This window comes from Sturnus vulgaris, chromosome 17, assembly GCF_052056855.1.
Source record: "Sturnus vulgaris isolate bStuVul1 chromosome 17, bStuVul1.hap1, whole genome shotgun sequence".
NCBI classification, from domain to species: domain Eukaryota; kingdom Metazoa; phylum Chordata; class Aves; order Passeriformes; family Sturnidae; genus Sturnus; species Sturnus vulgaris.
In genome coordinates, this window is record NC_142259.1 from 3,482,328 (window position 1) to 3,496,951 (window position 14,624).

At 45.4% G+C, this 14,624-nt stretch overlaps 1 protein-coding gene across 1 annotated transcript; it reads left to right on the forward strand.

Annotated features, from left to right (window-relative positions):
• The first annotated feature begins 809 nt into the window (after window positions 1-809).
• Window positions 810-13,927, forward strand: NPEPL1 (aminopeptidase like 1). The gene is made up of 12 exons (XM_014873870.2): window positions 810-1,001; window positions 1,863-2,048; window positions 3,215-3,385; window positions 5,915-6,004; window positions 6,674-6,755; window positions 6,940-7,082; window positions 7,640-7,717; window positions 10,177-10,277; window positions 10,876-10,999; window positions 11,341-11,517; window positions 12,163-12,273; window positions 13,016-13,927. Exons 1-12 carry the CDS (start codon window positions 852-854, stop codon window positions 13,172-13,174), a joined length of 1,572 nt encoding a protein of 523 aa, XP_014729356.2. The 5' UTR covers window positions 810-851; the 3' UTR covers window positions 13,175-13,927.
• Window positions 13,928-14,624: the final 697 nt, after the last annotated feature.

Consider the following 14,624-nt stretch of genomic DNA (forward strand, 5'->3'; position numbering starts at 1 on the left):
AACTCAGTGATTGGGAGCTTACTTGCCTGGAGGAATCTTTGGCATGTCTCAATCCTGAAGTAATTGCTGTGTGTCCTCTCACTCCTACGCTGATCTTATGTGTCGGGATAACAGCAGACCACTCAGTAGTGTATTTTCCGTGGCTCAGTAAAGAGACTCGTTAAAGTTGCAGCCTGTATATTGAGTTACCGTCCCGTGTGTGAGGATGCACCACGGACCTCTGCAACAGATGTTCTTAAAACTTTCAATAAAGTTTCTGTGATGTCCCTTCAAAGACCTTATTCTAAGGAAGTTTCTTTTTCTGGAATTCAGCCTGGATTTTGGTTTTTTTTGTTTTTCTTTTTAGGTGTATTTCCATTATATGCATCAGAATTCACTTTTCCCTCGTAGGTGAAAGATTGAACAGAGTTTCCCTGCTCTCCTGGCTGCAGATCAGTGAGCATCTGCTTCCCCACGGATTGGTCACAGCACCAAACCTGTCCGAGCTCCAGGAGCGTTCGGCCCAGGCTCCCAGGGACAGGCTGGGATTGTCGGGGTGTCTGTGCAGGGCAGCGCCTGGACTCCGTGATCGCTGTGGGCTCCTTCCACATCAGCACATTCTGATAACTGCCCGCTGACCAAACATTAACAGGAGGCGTTTAGCAACTACAAAAAGATCCGAATTAACACCTTACTCTATTCCAACCCACCATGTAAGCGCGCTATAAACCAGTCACCGGCGCAGGCCCGTGCGCTCAGCGCTGTGCCCACAGCCTGCCCCGGCCGTGCCCGGCGCTGCCGCGACACCGGCGCGTCCCCGCCCCGCGGAGCCGGGCCCGGGGCGGGGCGGCGCGGCCGGGCCGGGCAGGAAGATGGCGAACGTGCAGCTGGAGTTCCAGGCCAACGCGGGCGAGGCGGACCCGCAGAACCGCCCGCTGCTCGTGCTGGGGCAGCTGCACAACCTGCACCGCCTGCCCTGGGCGCAGCTGCGGGGGAAGCTGCAGCCGCGGGTCACCGAGGAGGTGAGGCCGCGCCGCGGGTCCGCGCCCCCTCAGAGCCCGGCAGCGCCCGCGGGGCCCCCGCGCCGCGTGTCCGCCCGGCCTCGTGGTACCGCTGGTGCCGGCCCGGCCCGCAGCCCCCGGCCCTGGGCCCGGCCCTCAGCGCCGCTGTGCCCCGGGCACCCCCGGGCCGGAGCGGGCCGAGCCTGTTGCTGCGGCGGGGCCGCCCGGGCAGCCGCTCCCGCAGCCCTTGTGCCCACCCCGGCCGGGGAAAGGCGCCTTGCCCTCTCTGAGGGGACAGGGGACGGCTGCACTGAGCGCCGGGAGCCCCCTCCCAGCCCGCAGCCGCTGCGGTGGGAGCTGCGGACCTGTTTGTTTAGTGGTGGTGATGGCTTGTGGTAGAATGATAAACGTTTTGCATTGCGGCTTTTAGGTCGCTAGATGTTTGGCAGGGGTTTTTATACAGGGCTCCCCGGTCTCTTAAGACAATATTTACCCTTCTTGGTTTTATTTGTTTTTAATTAAATTGCTATGTGAAATAATAATTCGGAGCTAGTAAATCAGTCCTCTTATTTATCACTAGGAAAACTGTCTCAAGTTAAGAAAGCTCTGAACCAGCCAGTGCACTAAACAGTGTGGTTTTAGATTGTAATTCATATGGCTTAAGGGAGATGCTTGTAATGGAAAGTACGTTTATATTTTCTGGTTCATGAACAGGTTTGTCAAATTTCCTGTTTCTTTTCACTCCAGAGGTTGTTGTGCACCATTTCTTTGTTTCCAACACCTAAACCCCTGTCATTAAAAAGTGCCTAAATACAGCAGGAGTGAGGTGGGAAGGAAAGTCTGGCGCAGTTCTTTGTCTTTAAATCGTTGTTTTCTCCCCAGATCTGGCAGTCTGCTCTGAGCACTCTGAATCCCAACCCCACGGACAGCTGTCCCCTGTACCTGAACTATGCCACGGTGGCCGCGCTGCCGTCGCGGGTCAGCCGGCACAACAGCCCGTCCGCAGCGCAGTTCATCACCCGCCTGGTCAGGAACTGCCTGCCAGGAGGGGTCAACAGATGCATTGTTGTGAGTGGCTCCTGAAATGCTTCTGGTGAAATATCTAGCGAGTGTTTTCTCGACTTTTCCGGGTTGTAGCTGTCTCCAAGGAGACTGGAGGTGGACAAGTTTGACTGATATATTTTCACTGACATGAGTGGTTTTGCACTGACATGTAGGCAAGACCTGACTGCAGTAGTTTGTGCATGCTCAAGCACATTAGGAGGAGGAAATTAAGGCTGGATTCATATGGAACATCTTCAACCAGGAATGCCCATGCAAAGTGAACCATTAGTGGCTTTTTCCAAACTAGGATTTGGGATGTCAGCACATGCTTCAGGAAACTGATGTGGCCTGAGTGGAGGGTTTTATGTCAGTATTATAGAACCCAAGAGAGGTGCTTTGATTTTGTTGTTCAGTGAATTTTAAAAGTCTTGATGCAAATAATGTTCCCAGTGTGAGTCCTTTGCAGCACTAGCTCTTGGACTTCATTGGTCATCTTCTGTACGAGCCCAATGAATTTATTTGTTTCTGTGGGTTCTCCAATTAATATCAGATTTGTGGTTTGTTGGAGAAGACTCATGCAGTCAGTGTTAGTGACAAAATTTAATAGTACTCTTCACTTGGAAAACTTATTTGCAAAAGTGATAGCTCTACTTAATTTTCACCCTTTGAAAATGTTTAACTAAAACTGCTTTCTACTGGTAATTTTTATAATGAACTCCAGAAAAATAATCAACCTGTTAACAAGCTTTTGGGTTAATATTTCATTCACATTCTCATACAGTTTCTGCCTTCACGTTCTCATATAATTTCTGCCTTTGTTACATTTGTTTTGGACACATGTTGGTGATTCCTGTGCCTTTTTTTTGGTCCTTATCTGTAGGCTAACCTGTGTTAATTGCACTGGTATAATTACAGCAGTCCAGCTCCCTTTTAAGGATGAACTAATTCCAGCAGTGTAATTAATTTCCATACAGGAAATGAACTGGACCAGTTCACTGGGCTCCTTTCACACTGCCTCTCTGTCCATGCAGAACATGATGAAAGAGCTTGTCTTGACTCAGGGCTCTGTTATTTCCCACTCACCTCCTTTCCCCCCATTCCCCAGTAATACTCCAGGTGACAGATCCTTTTAAGTGCATCCTTCCCCAGCTGTGGTGTGTGACATGTTTTGCTGCTGGCTGCTGTTGCAGATGGTGTGTGAGCGCTCCGAAGTCTTCGCCTCCGCCTGTGCCCTGGCCAGGGCCTTCCCCCTGTTCACACATCGCTCCAGCGCCACCAGACGCACAGAGAAGAAAACTGTGACCGTGGAATTCTTCCTGGTTGGCCAAAACAACGGACCAATGGAGCTGGCAACACTGAAAGTAAGATTTTGGGGGTTTTCTGTCATCTTTTCCTTCAGTTTTTTGCATGCGCAGATGCATCTGTCTCAGGCTGCCTCTTGTGTAATTATCTTAGATCAGGGTTCCTTGAAGTTGATCAGTTCACAGCATCTGTGAGTAGAAATACTGGACATACTACTGCAGCAGTGCTGAGGTTGTTATTCAGAATTTAGATTTCAGGGATAGAAAACACCAAACAAACAGCACAAAGAAAATGTCTCTTCTCTCACGTGTATCACATATGCAAACTCTGGTTTTGGTCTTTAATATTACACTACTTTTAGTGTGTGGGCTTCTCACTTTTTTCTACCAAGGCAAAAGCTGTGTGTGACTGTGCAGGTGAATATCACAGTGAAGTCACTAAAAGTCACCTAACAGGGATCACATATGGCCTCTGCTGTTTCTGTCTGATGTACCTCTTTGGCTGAGTTCTTCTGGCAGAACTGTGGCCAGAAGCAAGACCCTTAGAAACAAAACAGGTTGGAGATGAGCTAGACATGAAATATGTCCAAGTCATCTTTCAATGGCAGAAAACCAGACTGTTTCCCTTGTTTGACTGTTTCAGGGAGGAAACTCCACATCAGGTAACTGTTGGCATGCCAGGTCATTCCTCTTCAAGATCCATAAAGTTAAAATCTATTCCAAGGTTTGCAGTTACTCTGTCAGGAAACTCCCTGTTCAATGTTCCAGGTTCTGTGCTTCAGTACAGATGGATACTTCCTTATCTGATCAGTCAGTGAGGTTACAGAAATCCCTTAGAAGTTTTGGCAAGGGGTTTGACAAAGGATATGGTGTCGCTGCATTTGAAATTCACAGCATTACAGCTTTAGGGTATTTTTTTCAGTATCTTTTCCTCTGTTCTTGGTCCTTACTGCGTGAACTGATTTGGCCCCAGAAAATGGTGCCAACCCAGTTTTCAGCAGAGTGGCAAAGACAGGCGTGCTGAGAGTACAACTCTTGATCACTCCATTTTTCCATGCCCCAAATCAGAAAAAGCATAGCTGGTGTCAAAAATAGTTTCTTCAGATAGGTAGATTCCAAACCACTTGGGTTATTTTTAACTTAAAAACAAAGCTGCAATTATTTCTACCTCCTGTTTTTCCCCTTGATGTCAATGCCAAAAATATTACTGGCTTCCTCTTAGCTGAGTTTGCACCCCTTAAATTCAACCAGCACCAGACAGCTAATGCAGAGCATGGAAGAGGCATGTGGTAGGACATTTTTATCTAAACCTCTCCCTTGGCATGTTGTATTTTACACCTACTGCGTTGTAGAGGGTATTTTATGGTGAGGACTAGCAGGGATTGTCAGAGCTTTGCAAGGCACTTATTAAAGGCTGCCATTATCCAGGTTCTCTGGAGCACTCTGGAAACACAAACACAGGCACAGCTTATTTCTGGAAGTCATGCTGCTCCCCTGGGGCTTGGCCTTGGGGTTACAGCACCTCCTTTTACCTTCATGGCCCTAACAGGGAATCACTCCAGACAGAGCTTGGCTCCTGAGAAGGTCCTTACCCCTTTAGGGACAGTAAAGCAATCAGAAGTAATTGCAGGAATTGGGCACCATTCCAAAGCAAGCCAAGGTTTAGGAGTGTGCTGGGATACAAATGCATCCTTAGGCTTGTCTGGCCAAGCCAAACTTCAGATACCTCAGCAGGAATGAGTGTCCAACACCTCAGATTCCTGTGAAACCCATCTTGACTCACCCTTGTGCTGTGTGTGGTCCTCAGTGGAGTGTGGCTACTGGAAAGCTTGCACAAAGTTTCCTTCCCTCAGGTCTTACAGCTTCAAGTTGTTGGTTCATGGTAGTTAAAAGTTGAAGCTTGGTGAATGGTGTCTTCATGGTCCTTTTTTACCAGGAGGATCCTTCTGTAAGGAAACAGCCTCGGCTGCTTGACCATTTTGATTCTGCCCACTCTTGCTTAGATAAGTTTTTGCTCAGTCCAGGTGAGGGTCAGTCCATTTTGCCACAGAAATCAAGAAACAGTGCATGTGTTACACAAACATGAAATATTCCAGTTTCCCCATGGGCCTGCCATATAGAGCATCTCACAGCAGTAATCTTTATTGCCCTCAGCCGCTCTGCCTGCCCTGTACAAACTCTGCCGTTTCCCATGTTGCAGATTACACAATCTCTGCAGGTTTCCAACCCTAGCAGCCCATAAACTCATTGTGACTTCCTGAATTAGGTGCCTCTTATCTTTCTTTCCTCCACCTCACATTGCCTTCTTGGTCTCCCTTTGATAATGGAGAAAGATACAAATTTTGCAACATCAGTTTGCTGGGTAAAAGAATTCAGTTGCTTAGAAATTAAAGCACGTCGAAAAATAAGTTGGATGCGTACAAAAAACAATGGCTAGCTTGGCTGACATTGTTTAACTGTGGTGGTGGTGGCAGTTAAGCATTAACATGCTCCAGAGGAACCACACACGTGGTGTTGGCTGCAGAGGGCTGAATGCAAAGCTGTGCCAAAGGCCAGCCCCTTCTCAGGTGTCCCCCTTTGTGTTGGCAGTGCCTGGCCAGTGCCACCGAGGGCGTCCGGCTGGCCGCGCGCATCGTGGACACCCCGTGCAACGAGATGAACACCGACAGCTTCCTGGAGGTTGGTGATGCCCCTCGTGAGGGAGAGCTGCTAATTGCAATCCTAGACTGCAGGAATCAAACCCGAGTGTTGCTGTCTCTCGGGGAGAGCTGTGTGTCAGCAGTGGGAAGAAAATCAAACCAGGGGGGCTCAGGCTCTTCCTTTGGCCTTTCATGTTCCGTAGAACGATGCAGAGTTGGAAGGAGGCAGAGTTTACAGCTTGGAGTAGGGCACTGGGAAGCTGAAAAAATGAGTTCTTCATTTGGTCGTGGTGCTGGATTCTTTTTTAAACCTGATGATGACCAGAGCTACTGAAGTTATGGGACAGTTGACATATTTCCAAATGAGCTGTATCATAAAGATCTGGAAGCTGTTGAGAATGAAATTATTCCTGTCCTATTACATCATGATCCAATAGAGTGACCAGTTGTCCTTTACCTCAGAAGATTTCTTTTACTGGCAGAGCCTAAAGGTCAAATTTATATTTCATGCCATAGTAAGTCAAGGATGTGTCAGTGGAATTAGGCCATTGGAAAAGCAGCACCATCCCAAAATTGTGAATGTTTGTTTGTGTATGCATGCAAAAATCACAAAAACCCCTTAACGGGGTACCATTTGTATGGAAAGGCACAAATGTGTCCTGATGATTGACTGACAATGTGACAATGTCTCTTTTTCTGAATTATTAAGGAAATCAAAAAAGTTGGCAAGGATCTTGGGATTACTCCTACCATTATCCGAGATGAGGAGCTGAAAGAGAGAGGTTTTGGAGGTATGTCTTGTTGAGTATTCCACTTTTTTTCCTAGCTGATGACTGGAATGTTTTGCCATTTCCATTGTAATGTTTCATTTGCACATTTTTGAAACTGTTTCATTGCCCATAGTATTCCAAGAAAATACCCACAGGGGCTCCCCACAGTCTTTCTTCCCCACAGGTTTAATTCTCTGTTTTCCAGGTATCTATGGAGTTGGGAAGGCAGCTCTGCATCCCCCAGCCCTGGCAGTTCTCAGCCACACTCCAGATGGTGCCACACAGACCATTGCCTGGGTGGGCAAAGGTATTGTGTATGACACTGGAGGACTCAGCATCAAGGGAAAGGTACAGAAACAATTGTTCTGCTGCTGCCTTTGCTTACACTGCTGTTTTCTGATAAAAGCACTTCAGATAATGTCTGTAGGAAACAAAAGTACCTTTTCATTTAGTTAAATGCTTGATCTCTCATCCATATGGACACAAAATATCAGGGGAGAAGACCAAGTGGGATTCAGGGACCACTACAAAACAATTGAATAGCAACATGATATTTTGCCCTTTAAGTATTGCCTGCTGAAAGGCAGAAAGTAGGAACAAAGATGTTTAATTTCTGGTTTCAGAGATAGAACCAAAACCCATTGGAGTTGTCCTCAGTGGGAAACTTATAAACAATGTTTTTCTTTTTACTTTCCTTACAGTTTAGCAGCTCAGGTTTAGTATTTCTCAGTTCCAAGACCAGCTCCACCAGTAAGCAGAGGCACATGTTCCTTGTTAGTGCTGTTGACAGCTGAGCACTGTCAAAACCAGAGTCTCAGAAGCATCAGAAACACTGGTTCTAGCAGGCATTACTGTGAAATTCTCTTTGAAAGACAAAAAAAAATCCTATGGTTCTGTTTAAACAGACTACTATGCCTGGAATGAAACGAGACTGTGGTGGAGCAGCTGCTATTTTGGGTGCCTTCAAAGCCACTGTAAAACAAGTAAGTAAAATGTGTTAATTGATATCGTGTATCCCAGCACTGCCAAGGAGCTTGGATGTATTCCCAGAGACAGAGGCCTGTCTAATCCTGAAGTTCTGACCTGCCACTGCTCTTAGTGAGCTTGAGCCACTCTTCTCTTTCTGCTATTCCAGGAAAATATTTCACATCTTTACTGGGATATTGAGAATTGTGAGAAATTCCTTGAATGCTGATTTTTTTTTTAAGGGTCTTCCTTGAATTGCAGAGTTTGTTCTGTGGACTGGGTGGTTTCTAGTTCCTTGAATCAGGTCTATACTTGAGTTATCCAGTGCTGATTTTGTTTAAGCTGTGGGATTTGGGGCAGCTGTTGTCACCTTAGCAAAGAAGGGGATGAGTGACTCTGGGATATGAAGTCTTTCTATATTCCAAATCCTGTGCCAGGTCTAATATTAACCTAGTGGAGAAATAGCAGCTCTAGTGTCATCAGGAGCTGCTTGTTGGTTTGCTTCTGCGGTCAGAAAGTAGTGGGGGAGCTGAGAAGAAGCCAGGTATTGAAATATGAAGAATTACAAATATTCCTGTTGCACTTTAACAATGCAAACTGGGGAAAAGTGGCTGCTGCCAATAAAACTCTGCCCTCTCCACAAATCCAGTGACTGAGTCTTGCTGACAGAGCAGCTATTGCCTCCAAGGAGTATCCAAAGTTCAAAAAATATTTACTGCTGCAGATTAATGCATAGATCTGATGAATGCTTTGTCCAGGGGCTGATCAGTGCCAAATTCCCATTTCTCAATAGTCTAGCTCTGTGCCTTGGCCCTAACAGCATGTGATGTGGAAAGATTGTAAACTTCACAGTTATCTGCTGAGAATTAAAATTGAAAACAGATTTGTGAGCTGCATCTCAGGCAGAATAACTGCCTTGCATAGCTAAATCTTTTCAGGAAGCATTGTCTTAGGTCTGCAAGGGACAAGAGCTGGAATGCAGGTGCTTTGGGAGAGTTTGGGATGGCCATGAGTGGGGGACATCCTTTCAGTGGTTCAGTCCCTGTTTCCAGAGCAATTTGTGTGTGATTGTCTGCACTGAGAGAAGTTCCATTCACAGTCACAGCAGATGTGAGCACAAGTGATCTGTCAGTTCATACACAGTTACTGCAACAGTGAATAAACTGCCAGTGATGTGTTTGGACAAACTGAACCTAGAGAAATCTTTATATGTAAAAACAAAAGAATGAACTCACTGCTGAATTTTACAGTATCATGTGAGAGGACCTGTAAATGACATCCCTGCAGAAACATAGAGGCAGTGGGAAGAATCGTTGTTACTGTTTCAAGGCGCTTTTTAAAATGCTTTTCAGAATAAAAGAAAGAAAGGTGGAAGAGGTTTCACTGATCTATGCTTCGTCACAGAGACTGAAGTGAGGAATGCGTGTTGGATAGAAAGCTCAGTGGGAAGAGGGGCAGAGGTTATTTTCCATCTTCATAAAATATCTGCCTGCATGCTGTTCAGCAGTTACACATGATTTTAAAAGGCTTTGGATGGCAAAATCAAACAAGTGATTTTTCCTAGAAAGATGCATTTCCTTCATTGTGAGCTTTCCAACACAAGAGAGAAGAAAAAAACATTGACTTAAATTTTTGATTTCTTTCTTGTTAGCATGATCCTGTATGTTAGCATAGTGAATCCTGCTTTTGAAGAGCTGCAGGCAGAATGAGGTTCAGGAGAAGGGAACTGATACTGGAAATAGATTTTCACTTTTTGACAGTAGATTAACAACATGTCTCTCTTGGAGGAGAAAGATCCAGTGCAGTGCAGTGAGACTCTGTGAATAGGGTCATGGAGGGAAGGTCTGGGCTAGAAAATGGAATTACTTTCTGCTTCTGAATGCTGCCTGTTATTTTGAAAGGTTTTGATTGATGCCTTTGCCCTTTAGACTTCAGAACATGAGCTGATTCAGCAAGCCCAGATTTCTTCAGACACAGATTTTTATCAAGATAAGAAGAGTAAAACTGGCCCAGGTTTTCCCCCAGAATTTGGTGTTGTTAAGGTTAATTATCCCAGTTAAGGAGGAACAATGTTTTCATTTGTTAAATGCTGCTGACTCTGTGTCTGTTCCTAGAATCCCTCCACACAATACAACTGCTGTATAAATAACAGAATCATCATCCATTTTAAAATACCATCCATAACCACATAAGCACTTGACTTTAAGCAAAAATTAAAACATTATGAGATAAACCAGAAGAGAGGAGGCTAAGGAAAAAAAAGCAAAACAGGTTAAAAATGCTGTGTGCCTCCCAGCAAGAATGACACATTTAAAAAAAACCAACTAACACCCACCCACCTGTCCAAAAACCCCACTAGACTTCCTTTGAAAATTGTAGCATTGCTGTCAAGAACTCTTAATCCCTCACTAATTTCAGTCCCAATAAATGAGCTTGATGTGAATGAAAAGCCATTTCTCCCCTCTGGTTGTTACAGGGATTTAAGGACAACCTTCATGCTGTTTTTTGTCTGGCTGAGAACGCAGTGGGACCACGTGCAACAAGACCTGATGACATTCATGTTCTTTACTCTGGAAAGTAAGATTGTATCTATCCCTTTCCCATAAACAGAACAAACATCATTTTTCTGTTAATCTGAGAGCCATGCAGATTGTGAAGCTGTCCCCAAATCAGCTTCCCTAAATATTGATAATTGCATTTCAGACATCCATAATAGTGAGTTTTAGTTGTGCTTGGATTTTCCTGTGGGGTATGTAAATATAAATCAAAATACATGTGTATCATGAGCTGTGCTTCCCTTAAAGCACTCAGAATTAGGTGGTTTTTATAGTAGAGCCAGTAGACTGTGTGGCAAAGCAGCAAAGACAGGCCACCGATGGATCAGAATCTCTTTTAAGGGCAGATGTTACCCTTTGGCAGTCATTTGTAGAATCCCAGCAAGGCATCACACAGGCTCAACAAGTGGAGCCTGCCACGGGGGCAGAGCTGTCATTTCCCTTTTCCTTGTGTGCTCTGTCTGGATGCTTGGAGCTGGGGAGTCCTGCAGACTTGCAGAGTCCAATAAGAGAAGCACATGAGGTCTGAGGCTGCTCTCTGAAGTGCTCTAGTCCAGACAGATGAGTCCTGACTTCCAGCCTGAGGCACTCCAGTCTGACATGGCCTGTGTTGCTCCCAGGACTGTGGAAATCAATAACACTGATGCAGAAGGTCGCCTGATCCTGGCTGATGGAGTCGCTTACGCCTGCAAGGACCTTGGAGCTGATATCATTCTGGATATGGCCACTCTTACTGGAGCTCAGGTATAACACTTTACATTTGTAACTCAGCTCTTCTGTTCTTTTATGCAACTTTTTTGGTTTTGCATACTTAAAAGTGGTGTTCTGATGATAGCAGCAGCTGATGTAAGTGGGACAGTACTCCATGTTTGCAATTCAATTTATAATTACCAGAACTGATTTGTTAATAGTGATCAGGATTTTCTTGTCCATGAAGTGCCTTCCATTTCAAGTCATACACGGAGTGGTACAAGGGTACAAATTCAACACCATTATTTTCTAGCACCTATTCCTGTTATATAAGGTTATATTGATGACCAGTGTGGAAGGTGACTTCTTCCTGATTTTCTCCTTTACCTCACCAGGGAATTGCTACAGGAAAATACCATGCTGCTGTCCTTACAAATAATGAGGAGTGGGAAAAAGCTTGTGTTAAAGCTGGCAGGAACTGTGGAGACTTGGTCCATCCTCTGGTGTACTGCCCTGAGCTCCACTTCAGTGAATTTACCTCTGCTGTAGCTGATATGAAGAACTCTGTAGCAGTAAGATTTGGTTTTTTCTTTTAAATTTCTCTCTTACATAAAAATGTGTGTTTTCTAGGCAATGAGCTGGCCTGCTGAAAGCTCTTAATGGGGGCACCTTTTAGAAATGGTCCACATTGTCCTGGTCTTCAGGGTCTTTCACCTGGGGCTCTGCAGGCTGTATTTTAGTGGCAGTTTTAAACAGGGTGACCTCTGCAGAGTTATCTTTGGGCTGCTTGCCTTTTAAACATGGCTCTAAATGAATGCTGAATTCCTGGATGGAGACCTTTTAGGAAATCCAGAAGGGCATTCCTCAGATCATACATCACCAGCAGGGATAGTAGCTGGGAGTGCAGAAACCAGGAAACTGAGGATGGAGGGCTCGGAATTGCTGCAGCTGCTTTTGCTGCATTTGAGAGTTCCAGTGTGCAGTGAGGTTCCAAAAGCTCTGCAGAGAGGAGTGTGGGCAGGGGAGGGATTGAGCAGGGCCACACTGCTGGGAGGGACTAAGCCAAGGATTTACAGTAAAGTTGGTTTGTAAGACTGTTTTAGGGCCATTCATTAAGCTTTGAACTAGATTTGTGTAACTGTCTTTCCTCTAGGCAGAATGAACCATTTACATTTTCTTTGCTTGCAAGACCAACTCTGTTTTTATTTCTGCCACAGGACAGAGACAATACCCCAAGCTCCTGTGCTGGGCTCTTCATTGCCTCTCACATTGGCTTCGACTGGCCTGGGGTGTGGGTGCACATCGACATCGCTGCTCCCGTGCACGCCGTGAGTGTTCCTGCCCCTCCCTGGGCACACAGGCTGGGGAAACACACCTGCTGCTGCCTGCAGGAGCCCTGCACTGTGTGCCTCCAGTTCAGAGGGCCACAAATACGTGGAGAAGGGTCCTTCAGAAAAGCACTGACTCGTCTCTGTTGCGAGTTTCTTGGTTTGGTAGTTTCATCTGTTCGTATTTTTCGTTTTGGTTTTAAAATATTCTAACAATCACTTTAATCAGTGACATCTTTATCATTGTGAGCATTGACAACTTGCTTGGTCTCTGTTCATGGCAATAATCCCAGCCTTCCATTTTCAACCATATTGTTTTAAGATGATTGACCAGAATTGATCATCCTTCCAAAAATATGTTCCCTCTTGGAGATTTTCTCTCCTCCCTCTGGTGGATTTTTTTTTTTTTTCCTAAAAACCAGGCCAATTCACTCCACTTGCTTCTTTTTTTTTTAAACCCAGTTTATTCAGCTCATATTCCAAAGCCATGCTCAGGCTGGGTGGGAGATCCCTTACCCTGAACAATGCTGGCCTCTCTCCACCCACAAGTCAGTGGGAGCTCTGTTCTCATGTGTTGGTTTAATCCAGCTGGGACAGATTCCAGTGGCAGTGGGGATACAGCAGCACAGAGCAGGGGTTGGCTGTGGCTGCTCACCACCACAGCTCTCTCTGGATGAGTAGCCAAATTAAAACTAATCCAAGTCCTACAAGTGTGAACTGTGTGGTTTTGGTTTTGTTCTAGGGTGAGCGAGCTACTGGCTATGGCGTGGCTTTGTTGCTGTCCCTGTTTGGAGGGGCCTCTGAAGACCCTTTGCTAAACCTGGTGTCCCCCCTGGGCTGCAATGGGGACTCTCCCCCTGAAGAGATGGAGAGGGACTCCAAGAGACGGCGCCTGGTTTGACACCCCCAGCCCTGCCAGGGTGTGGGGTTACCTCACTTTGCACTGATCTGTTCTCAAGCAATGAAATGTCACGTCAGAAATTGCCATTGGTTTTTTTGTTTTTTTTTTTACTATCATGATAAGATTTATTACTTGTTTCTGATAAAAACAGCCTGATGTATTGTTTAGTTTGTTTTTTTTTTTTAAATTATTGGTGCACACAGTTGCTGAATGATATCAGTGGTGCAGAGTCCAGGCTCAACTAACTATATCAGGAAGAGGCCACGTCCTCCTCTGAGCTCCTCACAAAACCTAACTAAGTGCATTAATGCATGAGAAGCTCTTAGTCTGAAGAAGCAACTGCAGCTATTGCTTACAAAGCCTTCTGATTTACTTATTATATGTGAGGTTTTATCAGACATTTCTGCAGGCCCCACTACATCTCAGAACACAGAGAACAAAGAAAAAAAATTCTGTAGACTTGGCTTATTCAGAGACAATTTAGCTTAGCAGCAAAGGAGATGTAATGAGAAGAGGCCTATAGTTTTAATAAGGTGCTGTTTCCGCATGTTTTAATGTTCTGACCAGTAAAATCAGCAAGGGGGTTCAGAACATATCTCTGTGTAATTGTTTCACATACAAATTACAGAATGTATTCATGTTAAATGAGGAAAACAATAGAGGGACTGTGATTGAGTAAAATCGGTTTACAAAGCAGAGTGGCTTCTTGCCACTTAATAAATTTATTATTATTAAAGAAGCTTACATATCCCATGTGGTGTTTTGTGGTGTTATTTACATTTCTGAGAACGCTGAGTGCTCCAAAACTTTGTGTACAACATCATTACCCTGCTCACATTCCTTTTCCCAGCACTCAGAGCTGAGAGAGGAACAGCTTGCAGTGAGTGCTTTGGGGCAGCTCTGCAGAACTCTCTGATTCACTTCATTTGATTCAGCAGCAGTCAGGGGTGCTCAGGATGAGTTTCTGTACAAGCCACAGGGAACTTCCAGGCACTGCTTTGGCTGGGGCACCCACGGGAAGTGACTGTTCCCAGTTGATGTCATGGCAGTGACAGGGCTGGGAACAGAGAGACCAAGTCCCTGTCCTGGGGCTCCAGCATCAGCCTTTGGAAGCATTTCCTGGCTCCGGCAGCGTCAGTGCTGAGAAATCCCCCCCATCATCCCCTTGGCTGCTCTGCAGGTCAAGTCAAGCTGAGCTGTGAGGGATTGTCCCTTTCCCTATTGAGGGGATCTCTGGAGAACTGCTGTTGGTTTTAGCTCGAGTTCCAGCACTGAGAGATACCAAGAGTCTTTGATTGAAGACTTCTTGGAAAGCATAATGCAGGAGGGAGAAGGAATGTGTTTCATTCTGATTGTGTGGCCCTATTTGATAGACAAAATGTAACTTAAAAAAATAAAACAGCCCCAGAACTTCACTACTTCCTGTATTTCTCCCTTGCTCTTCTGGCTG

Excerpts from the sequence above, each read along its gene's own strand:
- NPEPL1 (XM_014873870.2), top strand. The coding sequence starts at position 852 with ATGGCGAACGTGCAGCTGGAGTTCCAGGCCAACGCGGGCGAGGCGGAC. Across the intron at positions 3,386-5,914 it reads TGGAGCTGGCAACACTGAAA|TGCCTGGCCAGTGCCACCGA; the intron begins GTAAGATTTTGG and ends TTGTGTTGGCAG. Across the intron at positions 10,278-10,875 it reads CATGTTCTTTACTCTGGAAA|GACTGTGGAAATCAATAACA; the intron begins GTAAGATTGTAT and ends TGTTGCTCCCAG.